At 45.3% G+C, this 18,975-nt stretch overlaps 1 protein-coding gene across 1 annotated transcript; it reads right to left on the reverse strand.

Annotated features, from left to right (window-relative positions):
- Positions 1 to 2,566: 2,566 nt before the first annotated feature.
- On the reverse strand, positions 2,567 to 4,005 carry LOC144891112 (uncharacterized). Its single transcript, XM_078773498.1, has 2 exons — positions 3,699 to 4,005; positions 2,567 to 3,560 (listed from the first exon to the last, which is right to left on the reverse strand). Exons 1-2 carry the CDS (start codon positions 3,993 to 3,995, stop codon positions 2,712 to 2,714), a joined length of 1,146 nt encoding a protein of 381 aa, XP_078629624.1. The 5' UTR covers positions 3,996 to 4,005; the 3' UTR covers positions 2,567 to 2,711.
- Between the last annotated feature and the right edge of the window lie 14,970 nt (positions 4,006 to 18,975).

Consider the following 18,975-nt stretch of genomic DNA (forward strand, 5'->3'; position numbering starts at 1 on the left):
GCAGCGCACAAGCGAGCGAGCTGAATGTCTCGGCCTGGACAAGCCTTCTGTGCTTTACGTCCACCAACAGGCCATTGGCACAGAGGAAGTCCGCGCCAAGCAGTGCCATAGGCACGTCGGTAGTGACGAATGACCACCGGAAAACCTGCCCTCTGAACCGCAGAGAAAGGCAGCGTTTTCCGTATGTGCGAATGGACGTGCCGTTGGCAGCAAGCAGCGTGGGGCCCCGCCCAGGTTGGCGGCGGAGGCGGCGGAGGCCGCGGTTTTCTCCGCGGCGGCGGTGGTGGGCGGGGCGTGGTGGCAGCCGCGAGGTGTGCATCAGCATCAGCCACGAGGTGTGCATCAGCCTCGGGATGCGCGACGGCCGCGCCAAAACTCGCCTGCATGTCCAAAGCCGCGAAGAACTTGTCGGCCTCGGCAGCGAGAGCTCGGGGTTCCGTTGTCGCAGAACCGGCCAACGCGAGGCGTACTCGTGCCGGCAGCTGGCGTCGAAATAACGCCCGGAATAGAGCGTTCGGGGTTTCGTCGCCCATCAGCGATAGCATATGGTCCATGCGGACCGACGGTCGCGTGTCACCGAGCTCGGGGAGGTCCAGGAGGCGGTCGGCCCGTGCGTCCACCATGAGGCCGAACGTGGCGAGGAGGAGACGCTTGATCGCCTCGTACCTGCCGTCGGCCGGTGGGTTCCTCAGGACCGACACGACGCGGGCGGCCGTGCCGGGCCCGAGGGAGGCGACCATGTGGCAGTACATGGTCTCGTCCACCGTGATGCCTCGAAGTCGGAACTGGGCTTCTGCCTGCAGGAACCAAACTTCAGCTTGAGCCTCCCAGAACTCGGGGAGTTTGATTGTGACCGCGTTGGTTGCCATTGCTGTGGCGGGTTCGGGTGGTCAGCGACGGCTGACCAGAACGTCGGAGGGTCACCAATGAAGCGCGGTGCTACGCGCGCTACTTGTTTAGCAAGGAGGAAGCGGACAACGTGGTAAGTTCAAAGAGTCTTTATTACAAGAGCTCCACTGTAGCACTGGAGTGCTCCGGGCTGCGCACCCGGTGTATATCCCACGGCCACGCCTACCCCTAGGGCGTGGCCGCCGCCCACTTGGTGCGCGGAATGATGCCATCACGCCAGTGAGCTTTCGTGTCCGCCACAATACTAAGACATTTTACATTTTAGAATTGCATAACATCTTAGCATCATAGAATAGTTAAATATCATGGGAATTAAATATGTTTAGCTATGTGCTCCCTAAAGTTGTTGCTCGATTAAATCAACCCAGGCTCCCCCAGCCCCAAGTCCTCAACTCTCCCAAACCCAGGTCCTCAAACTCTCCAAACTCCAAGGCCCGGTTGCATAAAACTCTCTCATCCTAAGGAAAGATCCCCCTTAAGGTACACTGTGATTCCTTAGCTAAGGATTTCCTTAAGGTTAAAGAAATCCTTAGGAAATCCTCAAACTTTTTTCACTCACTAGAGGATTGAAATGGTTGGACAGCAATGCATCTTTCATATGACAATGTGCAGACAAGCAATCCCAGGTCTCCTCCTTTACATTCACGTAAACCTCTGAGGTTATGGCCTTACCCCCAGCATCCTGAACTTCTGCACAAGATGGCTTTCTGGATGATGGTATAGCAGCTCTTTCAGATGGTGGAGGACATCTTGTCTCACCTGACGATATGCTCCTGAGCAATTCAACTGTATAATACATGCCCTCTGGGCTTACGCTCATTGTTGAAGATTATTCTTCACTTACTTCTCTTTATTTTCTCAATTTCAATTACTTCTCATTATTTGAACGGGCCATTAATGTGGAGTTGTTAATGAATGGAAATCTTCAATGGGTAGGACAGATTTCTAAAATGGCCTATTAACAGATGCCAATTTATTCGAAGAGATTCATTACCCTCTTTCCCATTGAATTAATGATCCTTTTGCCTACCCACTTCATACACCACTTCCCCTCCTTTAACTTGGTCTTCCTTCTCTCTATTTGGTCTTCCCCTTCCTCCCCAATCACCTGGCGGTGTCACCACATCTAAACTTCACTCCATCACCACTCTAAATCGGGTTTAGTCCCTTGATAACGGCTCGAACCGCGGATTGCTAAACCGCTCGGCAAATACCATCTTGTCCGTGGTTCGAGCGGTACTTGTCTCCCTGTTTTGCGGAGGGATTGGTAAAGGTATTCGGGAGAACACCTGGACCAATATAGTCTAGTAGGAAGACTAGGTCCCCCTGCACCCCCCGGAGATATACTTCTAATCAGTGTTTCTAGATTGGAAAAAATGTGTAGAAAATGACTAGCTATGGCCCCAACCTGAAAAAATGTCCCACATACCATTTTTATGCAAATTACTGCTGCCATTATCAAAAAAACGATTTTTGACATATCTCAGCCAATATTGCAGATAATTGAAAAATGAAGGTGTCTAGACCCATGTTTTGAAGGGCATAGATCATGATAGAACTATTCATAACATGATTACATGTGTCTATGGTATACTAGTATGCTAATTAGTGCTTTATTTACAAAATAATCACAGTTTTACGAAATAATAGACTCATATTAAGGTCCGTCTACACAGACGTTAACACAAAGTTTTATTTTTCTAAATATTACAACTGTCAAAATAGTCCTAGCACTCAATGTGACCACTCTTCTCTTGCTTGTTTTAGATAAACATCATTAGCATTAGTGATTCTACACTGAGTCAGTCATCATCATTTTCATCGAAATCGTCAGAGTCAAACTCTTCTTCTCCTTCCTCTTCCTCCTCCTCTTCGTGCTCTCCTGTGTTCAGAAGATCCACCAGTGAGGTTGGTAGGATGGGACCACTGGACCACATTGGTTTCAACAGTCCTTCATCAGTCCTTATCCATCCTTGCTCCTCATAAGGTTTTGGCTTTTCGATGATAGGTTGATCGGCTCTTTTGTACAATGCTACGCGGTGGTTCACACGCTGGATGTGCGGCTTCAGGGCAGACTGGCATGGAGGAAGGCGAGCCAGATCAACCTTGGACTTGGATGTGAGGGTCTTGTCCTCTCCCACCATTTTTCGTAGCAGCTTGGCACGGACAATGTCCACTGATGACTCGCGACTCTGGCCGTACATCACACAGGTGAATTTTTCTAACTGCCTCTCCACCTCAGGGTTGGCATCCCAGTTGTCACCCAGTTCACCGAATGCCCTGTGAAACCTGGGATTCTTCTCCAGCTTTTTCAAGGGCCCGACTTTTCCCTTCCCTTTGAAGGCACTGGTGCAGTCTTCTCCGCTGAACACATAGTACCCCAGGAGAGTGGCACAGTAGTCCTCTCCCAGGGATTCTGCCAGCTCAGAGACGTTGACAAGTTGGCGATGCTTCCCTGACCCTGTATCCAGGTACACCGTCAGCTTGATGTTGTGGGCATGGTGGAGCAGGATCAGGAGGATGTCTGTGTCCGGTGTTCTGACTACAGCGTTCTTGTATCCGATGGTAGCAGCATGATGGAGGTACAGAACCACCCTGGTATCAGTCTCTTCCTGGTTGCTGTAGATCGTGGGGAGTTCACGTACCTCGACCTGAAACACAAAAAGGCACCGCATTTCAATCACCAGTCACTGCCAGTTTCAGATCTAGACAAACATCACAGGTAATCACCTTTTTTTCAGGAAAAATTACAAATTGAATCGCCATTCACGAAGGGCTTTCAATTTTACCTTGCCATTCGTTGAGGCAAGTTGGTGGGCCTTCCCCTCCACGATCAGCACAGCCATCTCTGTTCTCTCCAGCCTGGTAGCTGCCTCTTGTCCACTCCACACTTTCAGAAGAAGCTGGCACATCTGCTTTTTGTTGTCGTCATTTGCAAGGAACATTTTGAAGTCATATGGCTTCCTGGTTGCTGGTCCAGCCAGAATGATCTTCTCTGAGCTGCCCCGCCTCAGCCTTTCCTGCGCTTTGATTGACTCAGGATGGTAACTGTCAGTGGAGAACAGAAAGTGCTGCTTGGCCACCATCTGATCAAGCACCTGCAAGCATATCTCTGGAGGCAAGCAAGCATGAAACAGCTGGAGGTTGTTGGTCTTCACAGAGTGGAGGAGCATGAAGACAAGATGGCAGTGGGTAATGAACGACATCCAGAAGGCAGCTGTCTTCCCCAGGTGGCCCTTGCGCACCTTTTCCTCAAAGGCATGGTACTTTTTGATGAGGAGTAGAGTTGAGGGGTCTTTGAGGGCTTCATCGAGGTGCTCTCGGTTGCAAGACTGGGTCATTCTGAGAAGCACAGCAGGGTCAGAGATCATGATGTTCTCCTCCTCAGTGAATCTCTCCATCAACAGCCTCTCCATTGCCTCACACACTGTTTTGAGGCAAAAGAGGGACTTTGCGTAGGCCTTTCCACTGAGAACACCTTTGAGAGATCCACTTGTTACTAGTTGTGCCTCAAAGAGAATCTCTGCATATCCAGAACCACGCATCTTGTGTCCAGTGAGCATCCCGATGTAGTTCATGGATGTGTGGAAGGGTCCAATCGTTACTACATGACTAGCAAATTCATTTGGCCAGCGCCAGATGATGGGAAGGGCTTTCATGCAGACACCCAGATCAAATGTATTCAGGACCCATCTCTGACCCACCTCAGCAGTTGCTGCCTCGGAACGCTTCAGTAGCTCACGAACAACTGCGTTGTCTGTGATCGGTTGGTGGATAGGCGTGCAGTAGTCGACTGTTGATTTGCTGGGTGGGGGAGAACCAGTTGCAGAGGTGAAACCCCCTAGCCCAGGCACAGGCTGCAGGCCACAGCTTCCGATGTATCTGATGAAGAGCCAGATGTAGTACTCTTGCATCGTAGTGGCATAGACTGTGTCATTCTCTGCTGGCGGTGTGAATGATGAGCCTTCAGGGAACTTCGGGCCAACGCGAGTAAAGTGCAAGGGTGGGAGAGTTTTTGGTGTGTCGACCTTCAGGCTACGCTGTTGTGACCTATTGATGGTAGGTAGCATTCGGTCCTTGCTGCTCTCGAAGTCAAGAGTGTGAGTAACATTATAGTTAGCATCTTACCTGGCTAGATTGGAGGATGAATACCAAGAACAACACACAGATGGAATGGAAGACTGAACTTTCAACTGAGGTATTCAATAACATCAACGTTACCAATTGATACGAGCGCGCGACATTACCAATTGATACGAGCGCGCGAGCGCGCATGTTACATGGATGGAAATGTAAAATGGCAGCTATAGCAGCACTAATTTGGATCTCTAGTCTGTCATTTCTGCACTGTGATTGGATAACATAAAAAAATATGTTTGGGAGTTAACAGCAGGAGTTGGTAGATTTTACGTGGGCTGGGTGAGAAACCTTTAAATAAGCAAGTGAAAATCTCTCGCAATACAAAGTCAATGGTGGGAAGAAAAGTTGAGTGGTACCAATGTTACTGCCAATGTCCCGCCCCTATGCAAGACTCAGGAGCATCTTGTTGACATTTAACCTTGAAAATACCTGGGTTTAGACCCCTTATGTACCATGTTAAGTTATCTGCAGTATTAACGTATCCTTATCATTTGTAAAACTGATTATTTTGTAATTACAGCATTAATATGCATACTAGTATACCATAGACACATGTAATCATGTTATGAATAGTTCTATCATGATCTATGCCCTTCAAAACATGGGTCTAGACACCTTCATTTTTCAATTATCTGCAATATTGGCTGAGATATGTCAAAAATCGTTTTTTTGATAATGGCAGCAGTAATTTGCATAAAAATGGTATGTGGGACATTTTTTCAGCTTGGGGCCATAGCTAGTCATTTTCTACACATTTTTTCCAATCTAGAAACACTGATTAGAAGTATATCTCCGGGGGGTGCAGGGGGACCTAGTCTTCCTACTAGACTAATAACCCTGATCAATCCCACCCCGCAAAGGAGCATTACAAGTACCAGGACCAGAGACGGCCGGCTTAACAGGCCAAGGGGATTAACCCCCCCTTGCTAAGGGGAGTGCCGTTTTTGAGATCCGTAACAATTGGGCAAAAATTGGCTGATAGCAAATTGCTGCTGCCCGCACGGGATTCTAAACGGGGCAGGGATGGAGATGGCAAAAATACAAATGGTGTCTGCTGTCATCGAGCCGGCAAGCTGGGACCACCAATTCACAATTATTGCCACGTCTGGTGCAATTTAAGTGCTCTTATGGCAGCGAGATGCTCCATTTGAAAGTGTTTGTTCAATATATGTAGTTTTTTGATGCCTCGGGTCCGTAATATAAATTCGTATTGGTGTCTAAGCCAGTGACCAATAGCAAATTAATAGAAGTATTGTTATTAGTCCCTGTTGGCCTTAATCCGAAATTGGGGCTTATGGATTGGGTCTCGTCCGTCCATCCGTGCGTCCACAACCATATCTCGGACATGTATGGACCGATTTTGTTCATACTTGCCACAAAGACAATACATGATGGTATACATGTGCACATCATTGTGTTTCGCGATGCGATCAATGATGGCTGACTGGCGGCCATTTTAGTTGTAAAAAAAACTGATGTTGAATACGTCTTCAACCATTTCTCGGAAATGCATTTACCGATCTTGTTCAATCTTGGCAAACATATAATGAATGACGTGCTACATATGCACGTCATTTGTTTTTCAAGATCGATCCAAGATGGCCGACTGGCGGCCATTTTGTTACTTAAACGTGTCTCCAACCATTTATCAGACATGCATGGTCCGATTTTGTTGAAACTTAGCACAAGTACGGTACATGATGGCACGCACATGCACCTCACTTTATTTTGCGATCTCATCAAATATGGCCGACTGGGAGACAAGCGGCCATTTTAGTTGTAAAAAAAACCCGGTATTAAACACGTGCTCAACCATCTCTTGGACATGCATTTACCCATCTTGTTCAAACTTGGCACACATAAAATGAATGATGGCTCACATATGCACGTCATCTTTTTTCGAGATGGTCGACTGGCGGCCATTTTGTTACTTAAACGTGTCCCCAACCATTTGGCGGACATGCTGGACCGATTTTGTTCAAACTTGGCACAAAGACAAAACATGAGAATATACATATGCAGATTTTGTTTTGTAATCCGACCAAAGATGGCCGGCTGGCGGTCTTTAACTCTGTACAGCAAAATTACTAAAATCACGGGAGCTATGACATTTTTTGTCCTTTTCTCCTTGTTATTATTGTTGTCACTTCAATTTCAAATAGAAAGATGATGCAATGCAATGAAATACATGCACTGAAAAATAAAATGCAGATTTTACCTTTGCCATTCACCCGACTTAGTTAGGTTACTTACTGCATCTTACTTCTGTCATTGGATGCAGAGAAACACTGGAAGAACATCTAAGGAGCACAGCATTGCCGAAATGGAAAAACTAAGCGAGGCTGGGATGAAATTTCAGCACGAGACTAAATCACTGGACTGAGTGATACCTCATGGAAAATAAAGTTCACTCTGAAACACCCCCTCCCAATATGCCTCCTTGCTTGGTTTTGCTCCTTTTAAACTTGTGTTCACTTAGAAATATAGTCTTTCGGGTGTATTTTAGGAAAATGAATCAAATTAAAACGTAACTGCAAGGCTTTCTGCACATCACTTTACCATGTTTATTGGCGTACTATTCGTGAAATGTTGTTTACATTTTCAAATTTAGTAAAATAAATCCAAAAGTTGTTTTAAAAAAGTTTTGCCCAGTCAATCCACTGTACCTGTATATGCTAAGAAGAACACAAAAAGCATTAATCTTGAGTGAAGTTCATGGCTTTCAACCAAAGGTAAATCAAATGTCATCTTGTGCATTTATCTACCCCAAGGGGATTAGGCTCTCTACATTAGGGTGGTGTCATGTGCAGGGGACGGCACGCAGCTGTTTGGCCAAATTGTGGACGAATGAAATTGCACTGGCCAGGCGGTATGAAGGACTTGAGGACTGCTACCGTGCCTAAATTCCAACATAATTTACCCCTGGACACCCAAGGTTGTGTGTGTGTGTGTGTGTGTGTGTGTGTGTGTGTGTATATGTGTGTGTGTGTGTGTGTGTGTGTGTGTGTGTGTGTGTGTGTGTGTGTGTGTGTGTGTTGTGGTTGTTGTCTCCATATGAGGGTTTCAGAAGGTGGAACGGAGCCCTCCCAGGTCTCAAAGTATCCATATTCATGTGTGTGTGTATATATGTATGAAATATATATATATATATATATGAATGAATGAATGACCGTTTTAAGGCCATTTTCCCCGCTAGAGCGGGGGTTAGCCTTGCGGGCCCCATGACAATCATGGTTCCCTGTTTGAGGCAATGTTTTTATGGCCGGATGCCCTTCCTGACGCCAACCCTTGGACGCCTCTTTCGATGCGCAGGGATACGGTGTACCTATTCTAAACCGGGGTACACACCGGGATCATTCATCCCAGCAAGCTGGTACTCAATTTGCCGACCTCGGAAGGATGAGAGGCTGAGTCAACCCCCCTGGCGTTAATTCAGCGATCGACCGGGATTCGAACGCAGGATCCTAGGATCCATGGGGAAGAAACACTAGAAGGGTGTATGCACATACATATATATATATATATAAACACACCTGGTCACAAGTGTGCCGCACTGACCGGGTCCTCAGTCGAGGTCCTCAGCATCATCCCGTTTCGGCCCTTCAACCTCGATACGGTCAGCTAAGGTGGGCCAGCAGGGGCACATACACATCCACATGCAGCAACTACACCTGGATGCGTACATACCCCCACCCCCAGCCAGTGCGAACGCAGACTACAACAGTAAATTGTCATCTTGGGGTGTGTTTTGGCCTTGGGTCATACTCAAATATGTGTGTGTGTGTGTGTGTGTGTGTGTGTGTGTGTGTGTGTGTGTGTGTGTGTGTGTGTGCGCGCGCATGTTGCTGTTGTTAGCTGCTATCTCTACACGTGGGTGGGTTTTAGGAGGTGTAACGGAGACTTAGCAGGTCTCAAAGCATCCACCTCCGTGTGTGCATGTGTTTTCAGTGCACAATAATACATCCATACGTTACCCCTCCCCTGCAGTCCATATGTTACCATAAGCAGTGAAGTGAGAGAGAAATACAGTGCCCTCCAAAACTATTGGATCAATGAAGTCAAATTTGCTATTATTATTATTTACTCTAGAAATGTGGATTGTTGATCAAAAGATGAATATGAGGGGGGAGTACAGAAGGTCAGCTTTTATTTCTTGGTATTTTTATGGATCTATGTTTTGCCATTGCCATGTCTCAAATTTTTCTGTTCAGCACTTCCGGAGATATAGAGGTGCAAAGTTTTTCGGTTTTTCCAAGATGTAGGCCGAACCACGTAACCGATGACGTCATCATTATTTTTTTTCCTCCACCAGTTTATGCCGACATGGCGCTCAAGAAATTTCATCTTGATCGAATGAAGGTTTGTCCTTGTCGAATTATGACGTCATAATGCAGGCACCTATGACATCATCATTAACATATTTTATTCCCCATGGAGAGTTCTTTACAATGAGCCATGTCTTAATTTTTTCTATTCAGCACTTTCGGAGATATAGAGGTGCAAAGTTTTTCGTTTTTTCCAAGATGGCGGCCGAACCACGTGACCGATGAAGTCATCATTATTATTTTTTTCTCCAACAGTTTATGCCGACATGGCGCTCAAGAAATTGCATCTTGATTGGATTAAGTTTTGTACTTGTCGAATTATCGAATTATGATGTCATAGAGGAGGCTTTGGTCTGAGAAAGTTAAAAATTGGGCAGTCTATTCCAGGGCAAGACAAATATGTGTGTAAAGTATGGTGATGCTATGTGCAACGATGTAGACGTAGTACTGCGCACAAACAGACAAATAGACAAACAGACAGGCGAACCAACTAACCAACCAACATACTTTTTTTTTTTTTCTTTTTTTTTTTTGTATACAAGATCGAGGCTCGTGAAAGAGCTAACATTAATCACACAAAAAGACAAACCGACACACAAAACACAAAAAACAAGGGGAGCGGCAGACAAGATGGGGAGAGAGGGGGAAGGACACAAAAGAGAGGGGGAAGAGGGGGCAGGACACAAACACAACATTTGAGAGCAGGGACATCGGGAGGACTTGGGGGGAGGTGGGAGAGGAATAAAACATATGAACACTGCAAGGACTCTGGCATGAATTACCGGGGGTAGAAAAGATCAAGGTTTTCGATGGGGGAAGATAAGAGATGGTGGTGAACAGCTGTTTTAAAGACCTGGAGGGAGGAGTGGGATTGAAGGGAGTGGGGGAGTTTGTTCCAGAGGCAGGAGAAAAGGGGAATGAAAGAGTGAAGTTGAGCAGAGAGCCTAGACTTTGGCAGTTTAACCATAAGAGGGTTGCAGGCAGATCTTGTGCGACCTGAAGGAATATTGGGGGGACAGAGCACAGAGAGAGCTGGGGGAGCAAGGCCGGAGAGGAGTCGGTAGAAGACAGAAAGACCACCAACCTGCCTGCGGTGAGTGAGTGAAAGGCCCTCGGTGTTGACTACATCGCAGGAGATTCCAATGATTCTGAAAGCTTTGGCCTCAACAGCGTGAAGCCGAGCAAGGTGTGAGGCAGGAGCACCAGCCCAGAGGGGGGAACAGTATTCCATTGAGCTGCGGATGAAAGCCTTGTATGTGGTGAGGAGCTCAGGTGTGCCAAGGAAGGACTTCGCACGACGGAGGATGCCCAGTCGGCGACTGGCTTTGGAGGCCAGCTTGGAAATGTGGTTTTCCCAAGAAAGATCATGGCAGATAGTGAGACCCAAAAGCTTGAGCGACAGAACTTCTTGGAGAGGATTGTTGAGAAAGTAGATGGGAGGGTTGTCCAGTCGGTCCTTTCGGAGAGACATTGTAAGAGTGTGGGATTTGTCAGGATTGAAAGACATGTTCCACTTGTTTGACCAGTCTGTGATTTTGTCCAGGTCTGCAGAGAGTGAGGAGGCTGCAGACTGCCGATCTGAGGGATGAGGAATGGAGCGACAGAGAGTAGAGTCGTCAGCAAAGAGATAGAGAGGATTTTCAAGAGAGTCAGAGAGATCATTGATGAAGACCAGAAAAAGCACAGGGCCCAGAACACTACCTTGGGGAACTCCAGCCTGAACAGGAAGAGGAGATGAGAGAAACCCATTCAGGGCCACACGTTGACTACGACCAGAGAGGAAGTCCGCCAGCCATGCGTGGAGATTTCCATGGATACCAAAGGAGGAGAGTTTGGTGAGCAGAGCAGGGTGCCAGACCGTATCGAACGCACGTGAAATGTCAAGGGAGACAGCTCTAATTTCCTGTTTGGCATTGAGGACCTCCATCCATTGTTGAGAAAGCAGAAGCAGCATGTCCAGAGTAGAGTGACCAGGTGACCTTGCCGGAATCTATTCTTTCATTCTTTTTCCAACCTTCTTTTCATTCCAATTCCTTTTCTTTCATTCTTTTCATTCCAATTCCAACCAACCAAAGAGAGTGAATCTTTTCCGGCAAGTAACAAACAAACAGAGAAACAGACAAACAAACGGACTCAAATGCAATACCATCTCCTCTGGCGAGGGTAACCACTTAGAATATCTTGAAAAAATAAATAAACCACTAGTGTAATTAGCAATAGACAACGGCCAGGTTGTCCAAGCAAAACAACTGCAGTTGATGACAGAAAAAAACATCAGAGCCGTGAAGAAAAACCTGAAAATAACTATCAGTGACATCACCAAAAACCTCCAGAGCGCAGGGGTGAAAATCACAATCTCTCATTCACAGAAGACTTAGACAGCAGAATTACAAAGGCTACGCCCCAAGACGCAAACCTCTCATCAGCACAAAAATAGAAAGGCCAGATTAGAATTTGCCAAGAACTAGTACAGAGTTGAGCCAGTAGAGTTCTGGAACAAAGTTTTATGGAGAGATGAGACCAAGATAAACCTTTACCAAAGTGATGGAAAGGCAAAGGTGTGGAGAAATGAAGCAACTGCACATGATCCAAAGCATACCTATTCTGTAAAGCATGGTGGAGGTAGTGTCATAGCTTGGGCTTGCACGGCTACTTCTGGTACTGGCTCACAAGACAATGACCCAAAATACACTACCAATGCAACCAAGGAGTTCAGGGGGAAAAGTGGAAGGTTTTAGACTGGCCAGGTCAGTCTCTTTATTTAAATCCAGTGGAGCATGCGTTTCACTTGCTGAAGAGGAGACGAAAGTCAGAAACCCCCCAAAACAAACAACAACTGAAAATGGCTGCAGTAAAGGTTTTTTGGCAAAGCATCTCCAAGTAAGATACCAAGAGATTGGTGATGTTGATGGGTCACAGCCTCGACTGAGTAATTGCACGCAAGGGATATGCAACCAAATACCATTATACTACTTTAAGTTAATCTGTTCCAATACTTATGCTTACCCAAAATGGGGGGCGGGGGGGCGGGGGGGGGGTAAACATAAGGTGTGTTATTGTTCTCGAATAGTGTTGTGCTGGGTTGATGATGGAAGCACAGGCAACATGGGCAGAATTGCCTTTCCTGAAATCCATTTCTTTAAACATTACCTGAACGTATTCAGAGGCCAGCTAGTCTACAAACAGCTACTCGCTCATTGTTACACTGAAAGCACTTCAATGCACCTGAGGACTTTTCATTTCATTTCCAAAGGGTGGACGAGTCCTTTCAATGGAATAATGCATACGCTTCTATGACTGCAGATTTCATCGATTTCTCTTTTCGATCCTAACAATGAGATCCATTCTATCACTCCTGAGCATGAATCTTCATATTGACTATTATGCTAATGTGCACAGCAATAGAATTTAGTATCTTCTGAGCCACAATCAACGTTAAACCTGCAACCTTTAAAATAGTAAAAGAGCCTTTCTGAAAAAAGAATCGCACCCCTGTTGTTTGTAAACGCTCCTTTCATCAGAGGCTTCGGATCACTTTCACTCATTTGTATGCTCACTCTCCCGCCTGTGAAATCACATCTTGTTCGTTCTCGGTTTTAACTCCGGTTCAACATCAGCGAGCACTTCATATTATTCTTAGTGCATTCTTGTGATGGTTATTGCTCTCACAAATCGTGTGCACTTTCCAACTTTCCTTCTTTGTTTAGCTCTTCCACAGGCCCTGATGTCCGTTTCAAGTCGACATCTTTTAATTTGGATAGAGAGTTGCTGTAAGGTGGTAGAAAGATTTTCAAGCTGACTCTGGAGTTTGACAGGGGCCGCAACATCAAAGTTCCGGCAACATTGAAGGACACAGGAATAAGAATGGATATAGACGATCTTTAGCATTGGCATCAATAGTGTGCAAGCGGTGGGAGAGGGGAGGGCTTTTTATGACGTGTGGATGACGTTAGGGAGACTTAAAGGAGGTAAGAATAAGCATAAGGAAAAAAGGGGGTTTGTGTGGGGTATAGGAGTGCGGAGTCAAGTCCAAAAAATGTTGTACATTCTGTACTTAATTTAAAGGCTGCCTCCTTTCTGTTTGATCGAGTCAATATTTGGATACTCATTTCTATCCAAACAATAAATTTATCCATTCATTACCGGACGCATCATGAACCCTTGTGGTTCTCTCCTAACTCTCCAGTTGGATTTCTCTGCCTATAGCACAAAACAAGCACATCAGTTGAATACAGCACAGTGTGGTACTGGCCACACGTCAGTGTTTCAAAATACACTGAATTTAAAAGCAGATAGGTGAGATGGGGTGCAATTACTCAAATGCAGTTACACCGAATATCGTGCAGGAAAATCAGTGCAATTTCGTACAACTGCCTAATTCATGAGTCCGTGTGTTGGACTTGTGTTCAGTGATCTGGCAGCAAACACACGCCTATTCATCGCTCAAAAAACACTTAGTCCTATTTGGAAAGGCCTCCCCCAGGCTCCACGCACCCACCTCACTGTACTTTTGTCTGAAAGGCAATTTTCTGGTTGAGATCCGCATCGTCAGTAGACGTTAAAGATCGCACGGTGTCCTTTGCGAAGAGTAGGCGAGCTTTGCAAGCAACCTGGCCGAAAAGTTCCAAATTGCTTGCTCTAATGACCTACTTTGGGGAACTTCAGACTGGGTCTGTCGGTTAGTGAAATCCAAAGACTTGGGCTGAAGACTTTCCCCGGTCAACCCCACAAGATGGGAGTAATTTTGGCCGTTAACAACTCATAATAATCCTCACCATCATGCTAATCTTTACCCAATTTCTTCGATTTATTACCGATAAACATGACTTCCTAAGTCACTTCTGGTACTTCTAAAAGCTCTCATCAAGTTGCATTGAAGATGTTGATTAACAGAAGACAAGAGAGCAAGAAAAGATGAAAATCCAGCTTTTACTTTGACAATTTGATCAAACTTTTTACCTGTTAAGTGTTTTATTTTTTACAATTCCAGGCCATCATTGACTCTGAACCTTCTAATTTGGACTTTTCATCAAAACTTTCTTCAAGCATCTCATTTAGCTCCGCCACGAAATCACCATAACCACAAAATAAATCCATCCCATTCTTTATTTGAAGATGTTTAACAAGGACACAGAAAATTTAACAGATTTTTGCCTCGCTGCAAAATTTACAGATCATGCACACGTGAGTTTCATTTGGCAGATATCAACGAAAGGGGAGAGAAAAAAAATCCTGCAACTGCTTACAGGGGCCTATTCAAGCCTAGTGCCCGACACTGAAGTGATTCAAGCTGTTTTCCGCGGCTCTTTCATTTGAAAGCCCGGCACATTTATAAATCTCAACCACTTTGTAACAAAGGACACGGCAAGACGGCCAGCTAGGGTGTGGGGGCAGCGCCATGCCCGTCTCGGACCACATGTGCATCCAATTTGACTTGGGATCGTGCTTCGTGTTCTGAGCATCCACGCCAGAAAAACAAGTGGTGGCTTATTTTACCTGCGCGAGCCAGGATTCGTGAGTTAAGCTCTCTCGTTCTATACACGTACAGGATCTACGTATGCGATATGAGGAATTGTGAATCATTGACGAATGGGACTTCGGTTAAAGCAACTTCCCATGGGGTTTTAGCCAGTTGCAGTCAGGACAGACCAAGCGTATATCTGAAGAAGTTAAAAGTTCGTGACCAGGGCAAGCAAACTGATAAAGAAAGCACCTAAGTGTTTGTGCCACACTCATGAAAACAACCCACAATCGGTGCACATTGAAAGCTCAACAGTGTTGTGGTCTTTGAGATGTTTCGATATTGTCTAATCTTCCAGGAGGAACCGCAGCCTACAGATAGAGTTGAGAGGGAAGAGTGGATGGAGAGAGGGGTCGGAACCCGGAAGGTGCGGACATCCAAAGTATTCCAGAGGAAGAGAGCGCCAAAGGAATCGAGGACTCGGTATGAAATTGTATTTTTGAGGATTAAAAAGAAGAGACTCTGCAACAAAATTTTCTGGAGGAAACACTTTTCAAGTCAAAGCAATAACCAGTAGTTGTTCGTGAAAGCAGTGAATGCAATTTTGATGGGAGGACGGGTGTGGCAGGGGGAACATCAACATCCATCAAGGGATTAACGTAATTACATCACAACTTGGGTCAAATAAAAGTTGGCAATTGATGTAATACCCTCAAAGAAGTTTAAAATTTCTGCCTCCCTGTGACACCAATCCATTTAGCTCGATGTACGCCAAATAATGCGGAGAACCTGAGTAATGTCCTCAAGGGGAATGACTCAAGATGGCATGATGATGTGTTGATATATTTGTATTATAATCATCACCCGCCTCTCTTCCCCCCAACCGGAATTATAAAAATAATAAAAGTAGTACACGACAACAAATAGTAAAAACATGAATTTGCTGTGCTGTTGCTCAATAAGCAGCTTTGAAAGAGCTACCTTGTTGCCTAGATTGGAACCCTTCCATACACTTCACGTGATGACAGGTCACCACTTAAGGGACCAACCTGTTTGGTACGGCCAACCAGGTAAAGGCCTCAACGACAGCATCAAAGGATCATCGTGCGAACGGTGCTGCATATCGGGGAAACATTCGCGACTCGTGTAAGCTGGACGAGGTGCCAAGATTATGCGCCCGAAGACGACGAGGGATACCGAGCCGGAGCAGGGTGGTGTGTGGTGTCCCGTGTGAGTGTAACGTGGCGACGCGACATGTTTTTTTTTTTTATAATTATTTTTCCCCTCCCCCTCCTGAGGCCTGCCTCTCGGGCCGCTAGAAAAAGGGCTCTTTGATGGGGTAGGCTTTCCCACAAAACGGGCCTTTCAGGAGCTGCCCGTGCCGCCAGATGAGGGCCGCACAAAGGCGCGCTGTTTTGGGCCCGGAGGAAACAGGTCAAAAGCAAACACGTGGCAGGAAAGCTGGCAGGCGGCCTGTGGTTTGTCTTGGCCGCGCACGTTCCCGTACAGTTCATTTATCTCAAATGCCTCGCACCCGGGCTCGTATAACCTTACTGTAATAACCGAAAACAGAGCGAGCCACTATTCGCCATCGGTCCTCGCACCGCGACGGCAGATCCCCGACTTGCTGGCGCCCCCGTGCCGGCGCCCTGAGGTAAACTCATTCGCAATGCACAAGACGGCGGCTTGGGTTCTTTTTTTTTCTTTCTTTTTTTACCACATCACCCCCTCCTTCCTTCTGCTTTGCCTTTCACTCGACGTCACCACTTCCGGGTAACTGTGGTGCTTTTCAGAATATTGTTTCGCTTGATTCCACATCGTGAACAGCCCGAGGAATGCGGACCACGTGCCTTGGAAGTGATCAAGGAGATGGAAGTCTGATTGACCATTCCCTGCGTGATACAATTAGGCCTACTGTGTGGGCCACACGGCTAAACTTGGGATGCATTCCGCAGCGCATATCGTCCAGGCCTGACATATTTCAATATCTCACGTTTGATGGATATTATTATATAGATCAACCTTTTGCTATATTCTTTTTTTTCTTTTTTTAAAAACATAAACCATACTTTAATAAACATATTATACCATATAATATATATACCATTATTATATATATATACCATATATACCATACCATACCATGGTATTATACCATACCATATATACCATGGTGTTGGTATATATACCATGGTATATATGTTGGTATATATACATATATACCAGCCTGGTGTTGGCTTAGCGGTTAGGGTGCAGGCTTGGGATCTTAGGATCCTGGGTTCGAATCCCGGTCGATCGCTGAATTAACGCCAGGGGGGTTGACTCAGCCTGTCATCCTTCCGAGGTCGGCAAATTGAGTACCAGCTTGCTGGGATGAATGATCACGGTGTGTATCCGGCTTCAGAATAGGTACACCGTATCCTTGCGCATTGTAAGAGCGTGACCAAGGGTTGGCATCAGGAAGGGCATCCGGCCATAAAAACATTGCCTCAAACAGGGAACCATGATTGTCATGGGGCCCGCAAGGCTAACCCCCGCTCTAGCGGGGAAAAATGGCCTCAAAACGATCATTCATTCATTCATTCATATACCATGGTATTATACCATACCATATATACCATATACACATATAATAAACATATCGCGAGGGCAGAAAGTGTACATTTCGTTGTCACTGATGGTACAATGTGGTCTTTTGGTTTAAATATTTAAGGAATTTTGCTGGGTGCAGCTCTGTTCATTCCTCCATGCCCAGATCCAGGTGGGATGACATCTTCTCCCAAAGGTGTGCATCATGTTCACCGGGAGAAGCTCTATCCAGGAACTTGAACCCTTGCATCGCACCAACTCAGGTCCAGTCTATGTTCTTGGGTTTTTTCCCAAATTTCAGCACACTATCAACTTCCACTACAGCTACCGGGAGGCTATTCTACAAGTGTCTAATGCTCAGCATCAAGAAGTGCATCGGTACATTCTTAAGAATAGGAAGAACCGTATCGTTGCATTGCAATGGCCTGCCTGTGGAGCTGTGGTCCCACGGTTTGCAGTCCGGCGCAGGGGACGAAATCCATGTGAGGCAATTCAAAGGTAAGTACGCTACCTGTGCAACCATCCTGTAGAGACATTCCTTACATGTGTGTGAAATGAGCAAATCTTGCATGCTTCAATCTTCACCACACGGTTTGGGATCAACAGATGTCACAAACTTTAGATGTCACAATTAAAACAGTTAAATAAATAAATTAATAACATAAATAACGAGAGCGGCACTCAGTAGAGAGCATCCCTCCGCCTGGTTGGCCATATCACTCAATGGTGAAGAATCACTTAAAAAATTAAATAATTCTCATATCCGAATCCACATTCAGATCTTCACCAAAATTGAATAGATTCTCCCTTGTCACGCACACAACCGGTCCACCAAGTTTCGTCCAAATCCATCCATAACTTTTTGAGATATCCTGCTATGTTTCGTTTTTGGCCCCATCTCCCAATGGTGAAGAATCACTTTAAAAATTAAATAATTCACATATCCGAATCCATATTCAGACCTTCACCAAAATTGAATCGATTCTTCCTTGTCAGACACACAACCGGTCCACCAAGTTTCGTCCAAATCCGTCCATAACTTTTTGAGATATCCTGCTATTTATCGATTTTGGCCCCATCTCCCAATGGTGAAGAATCACTTAAAATTCTAGTAGCCGAATCCGGATCTTCACCAATTTCTAATCATTTCGTCCTTGTGACATACGCTACATCTCTGCCAAATTTCGTCCGAATCCGTCCACAACTCTTTGAGATATTTTGTTCACAAACAAACAAACAGACAGGGGTGAAAACATAACCTCCATCCACCTTTGGTGGCGGAGGTAATTAAAATAAAAAATAAAAAAACATTAAAAAATTAAAAATAAAATAAAAACATAAATAAATAAAAAACATAAAAAAATAAAAAAACAGTAAAAAAAAACAAAACATTTCTTCTATGTATACTAATTTTTAAAAAACTTTTAAAATGATTCTTTCTTTTTATTTAACAAAATGTGTATTTTCTGTACACACAAGTGCAAGTGACCATAGTGAAGTACTAAAGACAATAGTTTGTGGTATTTGCATCCTTAATCCTCAGAAACATAG

The sequence above is a fragment of the Myxine glutinosa genome, chromosome 3 (assembly GCF_964187855.1).
Source record: "Myxine glutinosa chromosome 3, kmMyxGlut1.1, whole genome shotgun sequence".
In the NCBI taxonomy this organism is placed as follows: Eukaryota; Metazoa; Chordata; class Myxini; order Myxiniformes; family Myxinidae; genus Myxine; species Myxine glutinosa.